The following is a 16876-nucleotide window of genomic DNA, read 5'->3' as shown; positions in this document are numbered from 1 at the left end:
GAAACCAGGAGGGTTTTCACATTCAGCGGTGTAGAGAAAAGAGCAGGAACTTGCTGAAAAGCAGAAGTGAGAGGCAGATGATTGATTTCTTTGTATTATTTTTAGCAAGGGCTCTAAAATGTTTACTACCCCATTAGGTTGCTCACCAGGCTCTGAGCCATCACTTTCTCTTTTGAATATAGGGTAGGCACGGCTGGCATCCTGCCTCCAAAGTTTTCCATGTCTACCCAGCATGGTCCCCTCACAGATTCTCTAAAGAATTGTACACTGAATCCTTCTTGAAAGCAAGATGGTACAAGATGCTGAGATGCAAAATCAAACTATACAGAACATCTCTTTTCATTCAGAATCTTTCCTCAGTGGTAAAAGGACAGGGTAAAATATATTGTTTTCTGATAAGGCACTTTTCTATTCCAGATTACTCTGCGCTGTGATACACAGGTGCCTCTCTTTACTGGCTTTCAGAACATTCCTTAGAATAATAGTCTTTGATCTTATGGCTTTCATTGTCAATGGTGGGCTTCCCTGGTGGCTCAGTGGTAAAGAAACCGCCTGCCAAAGGAGAAGACGCAAGAGACGCAGGCTTGATCCCGTGGGTTGAGAAGATCCATTGGAGGAGGAAATGGCAACCCACTCCAGTATTCTTGCTTGGAAAATTCCACGAACAGAGAAGCCTGGTTAGATATAGTACAGGGAGTCTCAAAGAGTCAGACATGACTGAGCATGCGTGCGAACATGCACACAGACACACACACAGACACACACACACACACACACTGACAAAAGTGGTATTTCCTCCTGGATTCTGCTATTGGGTTTTTTAGCAATGACTTAACCTTTCATAAATAAGGCACTGTTTAATTATAGCCATACTCATGATCTGAGCTCCTCTAGGCTTATGCCCTTAGATTTCTGATTACGTACACTTACTTCTCAGAAATTCTTTTTGAATTCTTCTCTAAGCCCCCAGCTTGCTTACAAACATTTTGGCTAGGAGTGTACTATGCTGTACTTATGAAGAAATACATGTGTGCATGTATATATTTCTCTGCCTCCTTTTTCAAACAATTTGAGATACATAAATACATAAATTCACAAAAGGATGAACTAAGAATTCCCATACCTAGGAACATGTGCTTAGATGCTCAGTCTTGTCTGATTCTTTGTGACTCTGTGAACTGTAACCGGCCAGGCTCCTCTGTCCATGGATTCTCCAGGCAAGAATACCAGAGTGGGTTGCTGTTTCCTTCTGCAGGGAATCTTCCTGAACCAGGGATTGAAACCTGGGGTCCTGCTTCTCCTACTTTGGCAGGCAAATTCTTTACCACTAGTGCCACCTGGAAAGCCCATCTAGGAACATATGTAAGGCAACTATCAAACAAAATAATGTGTGAATCAGTTGCTGGACATGGAGCTGTGAATTTGGTTCCAAGCGTCGTAAACGGCCAAGGCCAAGAAAGAAACGCTGTCCTAAGATTCATAAGATCTAGATGCTACGGGGGAGCACAGCTTTTCTAGTTATTGAACTGAGAGAAATCTCTCCCCTGGTTCCTCATAAAAATGACATTGTGATGTATATTAGATGACATAAAAATGTCTTACAAGTTTCACATGATACTTCTCCGTGACACGCCTTAATGTAGGCCGATGGCTTGATATTAAAAGATAATTCAGTTAGTGTAAGGGGAGGAGGGACCCCAAATTATTACTTTATCCAGCCTCCTGTAGCAAGATGGGGATTTCTTAACTCTATTCTGAACTGCTTAGATCTTTCACCTAGGGTAGCAATGTTAAAGCACAGAGAGGAGGCGGCCATGCACTGTGGCAGAGATTGGGATGATGTGGGCTCAAACAGAGGAAGCTGAGAGATGGCTGCAAGCCACTGGAAGCCAGAAGAGGCGAGAAGGTTCTCCCCTAGAACCTTCAGAGGTGGCCAGCCCTACCGACGACACACTGAGCTTGGACTTGTGGCCTTCAGAACTGTGAAAGAACCCAAACCACCCAGTTAGTAGAAATTTGTTAAGGCACCCTGAGGAAAGCGCTAAGTCTCTTTAGTCACGTCCGACTCTTTGCGACCCTATGGACTGTAGCCCACCGGGCTCCTCTGTCCATGGGATTCTTCAGGCAAGAGTACTGGAGTGGGTTGCCATGCCCTCCTCCAGGGGATCTTCCCAACCCAGGGACTGAACCCTCGTCTCTTGTGTCTCCTGCCTTGGCCAGGTGGGTTCTTCCCACTAGCTGTACCTGGGAAGCCTAAGGAAACGAATACAAGTGGAATATTTCAGTTGACTTGATGCCAGCATTTCCTTTGGATCCATGCTTTATTCTGACCCAGTGATTCTCACCTTGGACTGCCCATTAGGATGGCTTAGAGAGCTCAGAAAAAAGGCTGAAATCTGAGCCACACCCACAGGGATTCCACTTCAACAGGCTTGGGTTATAGGCTGGCGATGGTAGTCAGAGTTAATGCTGCCATTTAATCAGTCACAGCAATTTAATGTCGTGAGGGTGACACAGAAGTACATAGGGCCGGAACAGCTGTATAAAGTAATTTTTAACTTAGGAATTTGCTTTGGAGCATAACATTCTATATCTCTATTCTGAAATAGAAAGCATTCTTAGACACTGCCTGAAGCAGTTTTGCATCAGCTATCTGCACTGACCTTATGACACTAAGAGAATCCTGTTTCCACCATGAGAGAATACGGATGCTCTGACAGGTGAACCACTGTTGCCCATCTGGATGCTTCCCAGAAGGACCGGCGAGGCATTGCCCTCTAGATCGAAGTTGGACAATGCTTAACTTTAACATAAATCAAAAGATGTCACGTGTGGGCCCTCACTCCAAATTGTCCACTGCCTCTTGACAACCAGATAATTACAACTTTGAATCCCTGATGGAATGGTTTGCTCTTGTTGTTCAGTCACTAAGTCGTGTCCAACTCTTTGTGATCTCATGAACTATAGCACGCCAGGCTCCCCTGTCCTCCACTCTTTCCTGGAGTTTCCTCAAATTCATGTCCATTGAGTTGGTGATGCTCTCTAGCCATCTCATCCTCTACTGCTCCCTTCTCCTTTTGCCTTCAATCTTTCCCAACATCAGGGTCTTTTCCAATGTGTTGGCTCTTCGCATCAGGTGGCCGAAGCATTGGAGCTTCAGCTTTAGCATCAGGCCTTCCAATGAATTGGGAAAGGAATACGTCAAAGTTCCAAATTGGAAAAGGAGTACATCAAAGCTGTATATTGTCACCCTGCTTATTTAACTTATATGCAGAGTACATCATGTAAAATGCTGGGCTGGATGAAGCACAAGCTGGAATCAAGATTGCTGAGAGAAATATCAATAACCTCAGATATGCAGATGACACCACCTTTATGGCAGAAAGTGAAGAAGAACTAAACAGCCTCTTGATGAAAGTGAAAGAGGAGAGTGAAAAAGTTGGCTTAAAGCTCAACATTCAGAAAACTAAGATCATGGCATCTGGTCCCATCAATTCATGGCAAATAGATGGGGAAACAGTGGAAACAGTGGCTGACTTTATTTTGGGGGGCTCCAAAATCACTACAGATGGTGACTGCAGCCATGAAATTAAAAGACGCTCGCTCCTTGGAAGAAAAGCTGTGACAAATCTAGACAGTATATTAAAAAGCAGAGACATTACTTTGCTGACAAAGGTCCGTATAGTTAAAGCTATGGCTTTTCCAGTAATCATATATGGATATGAAAGTTGGACCATAAAGAAAGCTGAGCACTGAAGAACTGATGCTTTTGAACTGTGGTGTTGGAGAAGATTATTGAGAGTCCTTTGGACTGCAAGGAGAAAAAAACCAGTCAATCCTAAAGAAAATCAATCCTAAATAGTCATTACAAGGACTGATGCTGAAGCTCCAATACTTTGGCCACTTGATATGAAGAACTGACTCATGGGAAAAGACCCTGATACTGGGAAAGATTGAAGGCAGGAGGAGTAGGGGATGACAGAGGATGAGATGGTTGGATGGCATCACTGACTTAATGGACATGAGTTTGAACAGGCTCTGGGAGTTGGTGATGGACAGGGAAGCTAGGCGTGCTGTAGTCCATGGGGTTGCAAAGAGTCAGACACGACTGAGAGACTGAACTGAACTTCCAGTGAATATTCAGGATTGATTTCCTTTAGGATTGACTGGTTTAATATCTATTCCCAGTCCAAGGTTCTCTCAGAAGTCTTCTCCAGCATCTCAATAGGAAAGCATCAATTCTTTGACACTCAGCCTTCCTTATAGTCTAACTCTTACATCCTCTGAACACTACTGCTGGAAAAACCATAGCTTTGACTATATGAACCTTTGTTGGCAAAGTAATGTCTCTGCTTTTTAATATGTTGTCTAGATTTGTCATAGCTTTCCTTCCAAGAAGCATGTGTGACATGGTACTTTATGTATTATACAAAGAAAAACCTGCTGCAGAGATGCACTGAATAGAATGGGTGCTAAGTCACTTCAGTCGTGTCCAACACTTTGTGACCCCACTTTGTGTAGCCCACCAGTCTCTTCTGTCCACGGGATTCTCTAGGCAAGAATACTGAAGTGAGTTGCCATTTCCTTCTCCAGGGGATCTTCCCAACCCAGGGGTCAAATCCACTTCTTTTAAGTCTCCTGCATTGCCGGGCAGTTCTTTACCACTACCACCACCTGGGAAGCCCTGAATAGAATAGGACATTATTATTTGAAGGGAAGAGGATCCCTCATTGTGAATTGTGGAACAAAGCAATTCCTTGTACATCAGCCCTCAATAAGTGTTTCTTTATTTGTGAAGTTGTGTGACGGCCTGTAGCGGTCTTTGGAATCACGTCAGGGAGCAGTCAGGAGTGAACGGCTGTTAGCCGATCTCTGAACGGCTTTTGACGACAAGCTCACTGCATCTATTGACTCCCTAGGAAGTCTGAGGTCACAAGCTTGGCCAGAGCACATGAGCCCAGATAATGAAGACGGTTTTGCCCTCTTGAAACAAAGCCAGAAATTTTATCTACTTCATTGTGCACTCTGGGTCATGTGCTAACGATGGGGATTTGTCTAATACTAATCCCGCTAATGACGGCTTCTCCCAGCCCTTACACAAACCCCACCAGGCCCCGTGATTTGGCAAGCCAGACAGAATAAAGGCAGCATAGCATTTGGCTTTTGAACTGAGTTCAAGGCAATTAAAGTCATGGACTAAGAAGGGAAGGGAGGGGGTTCAGAAATACCAGTATAATAAGTAGTATGACTGGAGCGCTCCGTCAATTAACTCAATTAGACAGAGCCTGTTTTAACGGGGGAAGGCGGTGAGAAGCGCTCCCCTCATTAAATCTGGCTGTTAGAGGCGCTTCTGATGGAGTGAAATTTGTTTTAGCGGTTTGCATCACATAAAGTCGTCTGTGCGTGTGCAGGTACACACAAGCACACATGTGGGTTCTGTAATTTTTGTGGGTCTTTTTTTCAAGAGGAGAGGAATAGAAGAAGGCGGATCCAGAATATACCCCCTAAAACGTAAATTTCCCCCAAATCAAAAAGCGGGTGAATGCTCAAGAGCCCAAGAGTGGAAGACCAGGAGAAAGCTGGAGAGAAGCAAGGAGTGGAAGGCGAGAGGGAGTTCTCCCGGTTCTAAAGCCATGAGCCCCCTCGGGTGGGGGCTTCTGCTCGGCTGCCTGGGCTGTGCGCTCCCGCTGGGGGCCCGGGCGCAGTTCCCCCGGGTCTGCATGACGGTGGGCAACCTGCGGGCCAAGGAGTGCTGCCCGCCGCTGGGCGCCGACCCTGCCAACGTCTGCGGCTTCCGGGAGGGCCGGGGCCAGTGTGCAGAGGTGCAGACCGACACCAGGCCCTGGAGCGGTCCTTACGTCCTGCACAACCAGGACGACAGAGAGCGATGGCCCCGGAAGTTCTTCGACCGGACCTGCAGGTGCACAGGTGAGGGCGGCAGGCGGATGTGCGCATGCGCCCAGCTGGGTGGGGCTGGCCCGCTGATGGAGGAACGCCTTCTAAGGCAGAGATGCTCAGCCTAGGCTTTGAAAGGCAAACCAAGTTGGTCCATTGGCATTAAGTAAGGCCGATGTCTGGGTATATTCTGCACACCCTTTAGTAGATCTAGTTATGAGAACTAAATAAATATTCTGTGGGCCACGCTTAGTTCTATGAACGCGTGCCAGCACACCATGGGCTTGTCTGTTGGAGAGGGAAGCTAAAGAGCCCCAGAGACAGCTTTGAAACTCAGAACAAGTCCTTTCAAGATGGATTCAGTGCCTTCTCCTTCTGAGATGGGTTGGCACTTGTTGAAGAGTGAGGGTGGGTGATTCTTGGCATCGGTAAGACAGACGTCGGGGGGGTAGGTGTTCTGTAGTTCGAGTCTCTTTCTGACGATCTGAACAGGTCTCAAGCAGGATATATCTTGCTCGTGAAGGTTGTGACTGGCTTGTAACTTTGCCAGCCTTGGGGAGATGGAAGGACAGAGCTGAAGAAGAAAAGGTAGTTTTTAGATAGCAATGGCTTTTTTCACTCCTGTCTGGGTGTGATGTGAGCATTTCAGAATTTGTGTAGTATCCCTCTTTTAGGCCTTATTAGACCTCTCTTCGGAGAAGGCAATGGCATCCCACTCCAGTACTCTTGCCTGGAGAATCCCATGGATGGAGGAGCCTGGTGGGCTGCAGTCCATGGGGTCGCTAGGAGTCGGAGACGACTGAGAGACTTCACTTTCACTTTTCACTTTCATGCATTGGAGAAGGAAATGGCAACCCACTCCAGTATTCTTGCCTGGAGAATCCCAGGGACGGCGGAGCTTGGTGGGCTGCTGTCTATGGGGTCGCGCAGAGTCGGACACGACTGAAGCGACTTAGCAGCAGCAGCAGCAGACCTCTCTTATTATCTGTTTCTTTGAAATCTCTGTGCACTTCTTACTTCTCCCACTCTTCTGAGCCTTCTCAAAGCCTCTTTAGTGGGGCTCCCCTCCAGTGTTCAGCAAACATGCACAGCAGTGATAAGCACTCAAAGGCTGGCAGGGCATGTGAAACACACACACACAGACACAAGCAGCAACTTCAGCAAAGCCCTTGGAAACTGTTCTAGAGTATCCAGCTGCCTAGAGGTTTTCCTTTTTAATTACGTTTTTATTGATGTTCTTATATGATGCTAGAACATAGGAGAATATAGATAATTGAGCTTGGTAAGGACATAAAAGGTAAGCTAAGAGAATGTACAGAGGGCTGTGATGTTGATGTAAGAATGAGATCAGATTTCTTTTCTAACTGAAAATTCTGAAGCTATTTTATAGAGAGTGGATAAACAAGGCCCTTTGTATAGCACTGCTGCTGCTACTAAGTCGCTTCAGTCGTGTCCGACTCCGTGCGACCCCATAGACGGCAGCCCACCAGGCTCCCCCGTCCCTGGGATTCTCCAGGCAAGAACACTGAAGTGTGTTGCCAACTATATTCAATATCGCATAATAAACCATAAAGGAAAAGGAAAAATTCTGGCTTTGTAATCATTATTTTGTCATCATATTTTTAATTCTGTAATTCAAAGGATTTGTTAGTTTTGTCTTGGGGTATTAATTGTGACAAAATGTTTGTAATAGCATGTTCAATGTATACTATTCATTTTTTTCAAATCTAATTGACCACTTGCTTTTGTAGACATCTCATAGATTCACATGGCTTTTTTAATCTAATGAGATGCAGCAGGTTTCATATTACTTGTGGGATTGGAAACCACATTACACAGTGACTTCTTTGTTGGTGACTCAAAAATTCTTCTAGAAAGCTTATTTTCAGGTCAGTCAATGATAGAGTGTCACAAGTTAGAAACTTTGGGAGTCTCCATTTTATGGGATCTTGGCAGCAGAAAACATTAGGAACTCAGGTATAACTGATAACTCTCCTTATCACCACCCATACCCGGGCTTCCCAGGTGGTACAGTGGTGAAGAATCCACCTGCCAATGCAGGAGGCGCAGGTTCAATCCCTGGGTCAGGAAGATCCCTTGGAGAAGGAAATGGCAACCCACTCCAGTATTCCTGCCTGGAAAAACCATAGACAGAGGAGCCTGGTGGGCTACAGACCATGGGGTCCCAAAGTGTTGGACAGAACTGAGGACATACACACACATCACCATCTACTCTATCTTTCTGACATGACTAGGAAGTTTTTAAAATTTTTTTAAGTGAGATGGAATGAATCAGGGGTGGCAGAATAGAAGAGATAATTGCAGTCTCCCTGTCCTGAGAGAGTACTTATAAATATTCCCTCTAGAAGTGGCAGTAACTTTGGGTCACAGTGACCTACTTTCAAAATGTTCACAGAAGGATGTGTGCGCTCAATTGCTCATTCGTGTCCAATTCTTTGCTACCCCATGGACTGTAGGAGCCACCAGCCTCTTCTGTCCATGGAATTTTCCAGGCAAGAATACTGGAGTGGGTTGCCATTTCCTACTTCAGGGGATCTTCTTGACCCAGGGATTGAACCCGTGTCTCCTGTGTCTCCTGCATTGACAGGTGGATTCTTTACCACTGTGCCATCTGAGCTTCCCAGGTGGCACAGTGGTAAACATAACTAAGAAGGCAGTGGGCCAGAAACAGGGCCTGACCTGTAAGTCCAGAAGGACATCATGTATCTGTAGACCAATCAAAGGAAGCAGGGTGTATGGTCTCCATCTCCAGCCATTGTCAAGGCCAGTACTGCTTCTTAGAACCCCTTGTCTCTCTCCGCCAGGATTTGATCTGTCTAGACTCATTCAGGACCATAGCTCTTTCCATCCCAGCTTTGGATTGACTGCACTTAGGTTGGCTAGATGGTCTTTTTCTTTGAGCCTCAGGACACCAGACTAAGTCCTTAGTGATTGGGCTGTACAGGTATTTAGTATATCCAGTAATCACTGTGATGTGTCATATGCCCCAAAGCAAGACACATGTTTTTCAGTTTATTCTCCCTAAAGAGTGAATTGCTTGCTTTCTTAGGCTAATTTCTTCATGATTTAGGAGGCAGTCTTCAGAAGTTAAACCTGATCTTCAGTGCCCAAAGTACTCCCCCCGCCCCCGCCACCGCCATAACCTCAAAATTCTTTGGCAAGTAGATTCTTCTAGTGTCACCACAAATTTATTAATGAAATGTAGATTAGCAACAAGACTGTTGATGACCTTGGAATTTTGTTAATTTTGTGGAAATATAAACACACAATTCATCTGTTAATGGACATTGAGATTGTTTCATCTTGGTCATTGGGAATAATGCTGAAATGAACATGGGAATCTCACTATCTTTGTGAGATCCTTATTTACGTTCCTTTGGATAAATACTCAGAAATTGGATTGCTAGATTGTATGGTTGTTTTATTTTTAATTTTTTGAAGAACCTTCATACTATTTTCCACAGCAGCTGCATCATTTTGCATTTCCATCAGTAGTGTGCAAGGGTTCCAATTTCTTTGCATCCTAGTCAGATGGTACTTATTTGCAATTTAATGCTATTCAGCCCTAGAAAAGAAGGAAATTCGGCAGTATGCAACAACATGAATGAACCTTGAGGACATTGTGCTAAGAAGATAAGTCAGCCACAGAAAGACAAATACTGGATAATTCTATGTACGTGAGGCATCTGAAATAGTCGAATTCATATAATCAAAGAACAGAATGGTAGTTACCAGGAGCTGGGAGGGAGGGGAAATAAAGATTTAGTAATCAGAGGCCATAAAGTTTCAGTTAGTGAAGACGAATAAGATCTAGAGTTCTGTACAACATTGTACCTAGAGTCAGCAGTAATGTTTTAAACACTTAAACGTGTGTTAAGAGGGTAGATCTCATGGTAAGTATTCTTAGCACAGTAAAAAAAAAACAACAACAAAAAAACACCCGTAGTCTCCACGATCTTGCAGTTGGTAAAGGATTTTAGCTCAATAAAAATAAATAAATGTGAACTCTAATGGAAAAAAAACCTAAGTTATGTACTCAAATTCTCTAGAGAGAACTTGGTATTCTCTGTGGGGATAATTTCAAACTGAAAAATTATTGAACTTAATTTTCAAGAAGAGCTTAATTTCAGGAGATCTTGGCATCAACCATTTACCTTCCAAATCTTACCTGCCAATTGGCATTCCTGAGAAAAGACCAGTTGCAGCTGTGTCTTTGGACTTTTGAAAAACATGTGCACCAAATGGTTTTTGAACAATTGTCTGAGAACTTCTTGTCGTACAACTAAGTGCCTTCATCTTCCAATCTCTAAAATGGGGATAATGATGAAACCACACTTGTAAAATCCTTTTGAGCTCGGTAGATGAAAGGCCTCATGTGAGTGTAAAGTATTGTTATTAATATAATAGAATCTCTAATTAAAAGGAATAGGCTATTTAGAGCTCCTTGTAAATTCACTAATCGGTGGTCTTTAAACTTATTTAGTCTAATAGCCTTTGGAGGTTGAGCTGATGTGGTTCATGCAGGAACATGCATTGTTTCCTTGTTCTCATTCTTTTTCCATTTTTATCCTAGTCCTAAGTAGGTATAAGACTTTGTTTTTTTAAATTTCATTTTTGCTCAAGGACATACTAAATAATAGATAGACTGATATCTAGGGACCTTTTACTTTTTCTCTCTCCATTCCCCAGTGAAATAATGCAATCCTTCCTAAAGGGCATCCTTTTTTTTTTTAAACTGTTGCTATTAGATTAATGGAAAAACTCAACTCATTAAATTAGCCCCCAACTAAAATAAATAAATTTATAAAAAAAAATAAAAAATAAAAAATAAATTAATGTAAGGGACTGCTAGGAAATCTGAATTAAAGAAATAAACATTTTGTGTGGTAAGCTTTTATGTTACTGCATTTTTCAGTTGTCAATATTTAACAAATTCTTTAGACCAGGTTTAGAAGCACAAATATGAAAGGGAGCTGACTGCAAAGCTGTGGGGTGTGTTTTCTCTGCGACATGCTGGAAAAGCAATTTTGTAAAAGTCAAATATGTTTCTAGGTAATAGGTGAGCTCAAATCCACACAAACACTTTCTTATTAGCATTTCTGCATTGCTTTGGGGGGACAATTTTGACTTTGTGAGAAGAGATGGCTTTGTTCAACACAATTGTGAACCATCTCTGATCTTCTGAGTCAGAATGAATCATTTCATCTTCTGTCATCCACGGTGCTCAGTTAATTCTTGTTTTCACTTTTCCCATAGTTAGGCTGGTGTTGATATTTCATCGCACTCATGTTCCTCATACCACTGGATGAAGGCACTGAGCCTGATTTATATTTATATCCTCTAGCACTTAATGCCTTTCATTCAGTTATTCATGACTCCTTCATCAACCACCTAACCAATGTTTATTTAGCGCCAATTATGTTAGGTCCTTCAGATACTAAGGGGAAAACCCCAATGTGATTTTTAATACGTCCAAATGTGCTGGTTGAGTAAGACAGATATGAAAACAAATACTTAAAGACTATGAGATTTGATCAGTGGTAACTTCTAAAACTAGTAAAGGTAATGCTTCATATAGAACTTACTATGTACCAGTACTGTGCTATGTTACCATGACTGCTTCCTGTAAGAAGCCTTTATTCCAATAGGACAGGTTTTGAGAGGTCAAGTCCACAGTAATCGAGTACGGCAGTTGTATGAATGTACATAAATATGTGGGTGTGCAGAGAAGGGCATGTTTAATTTTGACCTTTCTTTAGGTAATAGGTGCTAATAAATTATTTGTTGAGTAAATGAATGAGGGAGATAGTTATTGGCAATTTAGTTTCCAGCAACCAAAAAGAATATTGGTAGAGAAAATGCAGAGATCTTAAAACTCATGGCCTAGGTTATGAATTACTCAATTTTAATAACGAGACAGCAAAATTCAAAGACGAATTTTATTCCTTTAAATCTAGAAATGTATTGAATTTATTATTTCAAAATTTGTGCATGCTATTTCTTAGCATTTAGAAAGAAGCAATTGCTCTCCTGTTGCAGAGTTGTAACTGCATATTCACCTCTGATCATCTGGTCTTGGGGAAACAACTGGAAGTTTGGGTATTCAGTATTCTTCACATGCATTTTGTTCAATCACTTCTCAAAAAATACTCTGCTCCTATGCTGCTGCTGAGCCACTTCAGTTGTGTCCAACTCTTTGCAACCCCATGGACTGTAGTCTTCCGGGTTCCTCTGTCCATGGGGATTCTCCAGGCAAGAATACTGGAATGGGCTGTTATGCCCTCCTCCAGGGGATCTTCCCGACCCAGGGATGGAACCTGCGTCTCTTATGTCTCCTGCATTGGCAGGCATGTTTTTTACCACTGGCACCACCTGGGAAGTCCACTCTGTTCCATTAGAAACTGCGAAAGTGGAGGGATGTATTTCAATCAAGATGTTTTAAAAATAGATATGATTCAATTATAGTAGGCACCCCAAGGGAAAATAGATAGACTCTAAGTTCCACGAAGACTGAAGTACCTTGCATAATATCTGATACTGTAGTAGCCATTGAATAAGTATTGATTAAATAATTTATATTTAATAGCTTCATCTGAGTGATCAACATAAATTTTAATGTTTAATGTAAACTGTTCAAAAACTTGACTTCCCTGGTGGTTCAGACGGTAACGCGTCTGCCTACAATGCAGGAGACCCGGGTTCAATCCCGGGTTCAAAAACTTAATTTTCAATCTTGGGACTAGTAGAATTTTTCCTTTTAACTATTATTTTAAACTTATTTTTTTTCATTTGGTGTTGAAACAGGAAAATGCAAATAAAGCTAAGTAAGGGTAGGTAAGGGGCTTCCCAGGTGGTGCCAGTGGTAAAGGGCCCGCCTGCCAATGCAGGAGACATAAGAACTGTGGCTTCTATCCCTGGGCTGGGAAGATCCCCTGGAGGAGGGTATGGCAACCCACTCCAGTATTCCTGCCTGAAGAATCCCATGGACAGAGGAGCCTGGTGGGCTACGGTCCATAGAATCGCAAAGAGTCGGACACGACTGAAGTGACTTAGCACATACGCACGCAAGGGTAGGTAAAATATTTTGTTTATTACAAAGAACATAGGACTACCCCCCCCTCAAATTCTTCCTACTTATATTTTTAAGGACATTTCTTTTAACCATTGAAAAATAGCAGACTGTATTTTCTTTATACAGGACACATGCTCATTTTGTTTTCATGCTGTTGGAAAATTTTCTTTTCCTTTAGAGATCCAAATAACCCTCTTTTTTATATTTTGATTTATGTATTTGGCTGCATTGGGTCTTAGTTGTGACTCTTCACTGTGTCATGTGAGACTCTCGAGTTATGCTACACGGGCTTAGTTGCTCCTCAGTATGTGGGATCCTAGTTCCCCGAATAGGAATTGAACCTGTGTCCCCTGCATTGCAAGGAGGATTCTGGGCCACCAGGGAAGTCCCTAACCCTCTCTTTACCGTGGTCATAGTATGTTTTACTTACATGTATTTTGGTACTTGCAGTTTATCAAAATTACTTGCAGGGCCTGCTTTTCCTTCTAATTCACAAGGACAGGGAGAGAAAGGAAGAAGAAAATTGAGGATTATTGAATCCATCTGCTACATGCTTTTTATATCCTTTTTTTAATTTAAAAATTTTAAATGTCAACTTTATTGACGTATAAATGGCAAATAAAATTGTAAGATATTTAAAGCATCCATTGTGATGATTTGGCTTTTTGCTCCTTTCATTCATTAAATGAAGATGCATTCGTCCAAGGCCCAGCATAGGCCTAGGCAGCAGGATAATTGCCTTCCAGGTGCCTGTAGCTGAGCCAGTAGATGTCTACGATCGCCACAATTGATTCAATGAAAAAAGAAATAAGAGGTGTTACAGGAGCACAGCTTGGGGGTCATCTGACCCTGATGTGTGGGATCAGGAATGACCTTGTAGAGAGCCCATTGTGCAGCTTAAAGGAGGAATAGGCAAACCAGGTGAAAAGGAAGATAAGAAGACTATGAGGGAAAAGTGTTCAAAACAGAAGGAAGAGCAAGTAAAAAGATCTGGGAGGAAGAGGAGGAGGAGAAGGCAGGGAGCTGACATGTTAAATGTTTCACACAACCCCTAGGAGGTAAGTTATTGCCCTCTTTTGTTTCAACACACAAACAATATTTAAGTGTTTACTCTCTAAATTTCACTACCTAAGGAATGAGGTGCTGGTCATACCAAATGCAATGAAAGTGAAAGTCAAAGTGTAGTCACTTAGTCATGTCTGACTCTTTGTGGCCCCATGGACTGTAGCCCACCAGGCTCCTCTGTCCATGGGGATTCTCCAGGCAAGAATACTGGAGTGGGTAGCCATTCCCTTCTCCAGGGGATATTCCTGACCCAGGGATTGAATTGTGGTCTCTGGCATTGCAAGCAGATTCTTTACTGTCTGAGCCACCAGGGAAGCCCAAATGCAATAATCAAGGCTAAACAGGGAAAAGTCAACCTAAAATAATTTCAGTTTTAGACGCTAATCAGAAAGAGGCCTGGAGCTTAGTATGACTAGTACTCAGTCCCCGGGATGATAAAATGGAGGAGCAGTTTGTGCAGAGATGGGGAACCCTGCAGTGATTTGCACTTTCTGACACTAGGGCCACTAATTCACCTTTATGACCTGCCAGCCTCCATTGATTTTGTCTTAACTCTGTCTCCTTTGTAAAATAAACCAGCTTTTTAAATGTTGGATTTCACCTAAATTCCTGGAAATCAGTTTATTTATTTTGGTTCCCCCTTTAGCTTGGTGTATATTCTCTTCCTTCTGTAAATCAATAACCTTCTGCATGTGTTTCAGGGGAGAGGGGCCCAGCAGTGATGACATTTGCGGCTGCAGCTCTGCCCCAGGAAGGGACACCTGACATGATCCATGAGTGGAATGGATGGCAGCACTTGTCTTAGTCTCCCAGGGCTTCCATAACAAAGGGCCACAGACTGGGGACCACACAGAAACTCATTCTCTCACAATTCTGGAGGCCTGACATCCCAGATCAAGCTGTCAGCAGGGTGTGTCTTGAGGTCTCTTTTGTTGGCTTGTTGTATCCTGACACCCTTCTCTGTGTCCAAATTTCCTTTCCTTATGAGGACACCAGTCATGTTGGATTAACCACACCCCCGTCCCTGCCCCATCACAGTTCAGTTCAGTTCAGTTCAGTCACTCAGTCGTGTCCGACTCTTTGCGATCCCATGAACCGCAGCTTGCCAGGCCTCCCTGTCCATCACCGACTCCCGGAGTCCACCCAAACTCATGTCCATTGAGTCAGTGATGCCATCCAACCATCTCATCCTCTGTCATCCCCTTCTCCTCCTGCCCTCAATCTTTCCCAGCATCAGGGTCTTTTCCAATGAGTCAGCTCTTCGCATCAGGTGGCCAAAGTATTGGAGTTTCAGCTTCAACATGAGTCCTTCCAACGAACACCCAGGATTGATCTCCTTTAGGATGGACTGGTTTGATCTCCTTGCAGTGCCTTCATTTTAACTTACTTTTTTAAAAGACCCTATCTCCAAAAATAGCCACCGAAGTGCTAGGGGTTAGGACTTCAGCATATGAATTTGGTGGGGATTCAGTTCAACTCATAACACCATGGAATTCATTTCATGTCCTGTATCTTTGCTGGGACTATTTCTAGAAACTCTCTGGTGTTCAGTCCCCTTGGAGAGACAAACATTTCAAGCAGAGTGCAAGGAAAGGCAACTGACCTTCTCTTCCGTTCTACTCCAGAAATTTCTTCCAAGCTACATAAGCTTACTTCTTCTTCCATCTTTCCCTTAATTTCTCAAACGCACTAGGAAACTTCGCCGGCTATAACTGTGGAGACTGCAGGTTTGGCTGGACTGGCCCCAAATGCGATCAGAAGAAACCACTGGTTGTCCGGCAAGATGTCCATTCCTTGACCCCGCAGGAGAGGGAGCAATTCTTGGGCGCCTTAGACCTCGCAAAGTACACTCCGCACCCCGACTACGTGATCACCACCCAACACTGGCTGGGCCTCCTGGGGCCCAATGGGACCCAACCACAGATCGCCAACTGCAGCATTTACGATTTCTTTGTGTGGCTCCATTACTATTCCGTCAGAGATACATTATTAGGTGAGCTTTTCCCCCTTTACCTTAAGGCATCTTAGGGGCGTCCTAGGTGGTTCTGTGGTAAAGAATCTGCCTGCCAATGCAGGAGCTGCAGGAGACTCAGGTATTCTGAAATTGTGCTCTGTTTGCAATTATCCTCACTTTTGAGGCTCTTCATTGGAGTTAGGGTGAGTGAAGACACAGAGCTCACTTTGAATAGTAAGATTCTGATTTGGAATCGGTCCTTGTGTTTGGGCTTTCCTGGTGGCTCAGCAGTAAAGAATCCGCCTGCAATGCAGGAGACTTGGGTTCCATCCCGGTATTGGGAAGATCCCCTGGAGGAGGGCATGGCAACCCACTCCAGTATTCTTGCCTGGAGAATCCAATGGGCAGAGGAGCCTGGCGGGTTACAGTCCATAGTGTCACGAAGAGTCAGATGCGACTGAGCACAGCACAGCCCTTGTGTTTATTGCTCATTCCCCCTCCTCATTTTGTTTTGAGAACTTTAAACTTTGTTCTGCATTAAAACATTTACAAAGGGCTGTCTAGCCAACAGCAGCAATAGCAGTTTTTCCCCTCAGTGTGCGTCTTTTTAAAACATGCCTCACAGGTAAGCATCTGTCTTTCTGTATCGATAGATACGGAGGCTCTTCTGGTTATAAACCTTTATAGTTTTCCTGTCATCACTCTGAAGAATTTTTGCTTTATGAGAAGGTAGTCTCTCAAGAGGAAAAGAAAACTATAGTTTCTGGTCGCATCTAGGAATTAAATTTATATTCATGTCTGTTCATCTCTCTGAAGTTATTATGGGGACTTCGAAAAAGAACTAAAGTTAGCTCAAGTTTCTACATAAC

At 43.4% G+C, this 16876-nt stretch overlaps 1 protein-coding gene across 1 annotated transcript in view; it reads left to right on the top strand.

Annotated features, from left to right (window-relative positions):
• Positions 1–5633: 5633 nt before the first annotated feature.
• DCT (dopachrome tautomerase) overlaps positions 5634–16876 on the top strand; it is a 36242-nt gene continuing 24999 nt past the window's right edge. The window contains exons 1-2 of the mRNA XM_081551102.1: positions 5634–5928; positions 15747–16046. Coding sequence (XP_081407228.1) covers positions 5634–5928; positions 15747–16046 — 595 coding nt within the window. The remainder of the gene's footprint in view (positions 5929–15746; positions 16047–16876) is intronic.

The sequence above is a fragment of the Giraffa tippelskirchi genome, chromosome 12, assembly GCF_054371585.1.
Source record: "Giraffa tippelskirchi isolate mGirTip1 chromosome 12, T2T-mGirTip1v1.2.pri, whole genome shotgun sequence".
NCBI lineage: Eukaryota > Metazoa > Chordata > Mammalia > Artiodactyla > Giraffidae > Giraffa > Giraffa tippelskirchi.
The sequence above is the reverse complement of the archived record's forward strand: the minus strand, read 5'-3'. Positions and strand labels throughout refer to the sequence as shown.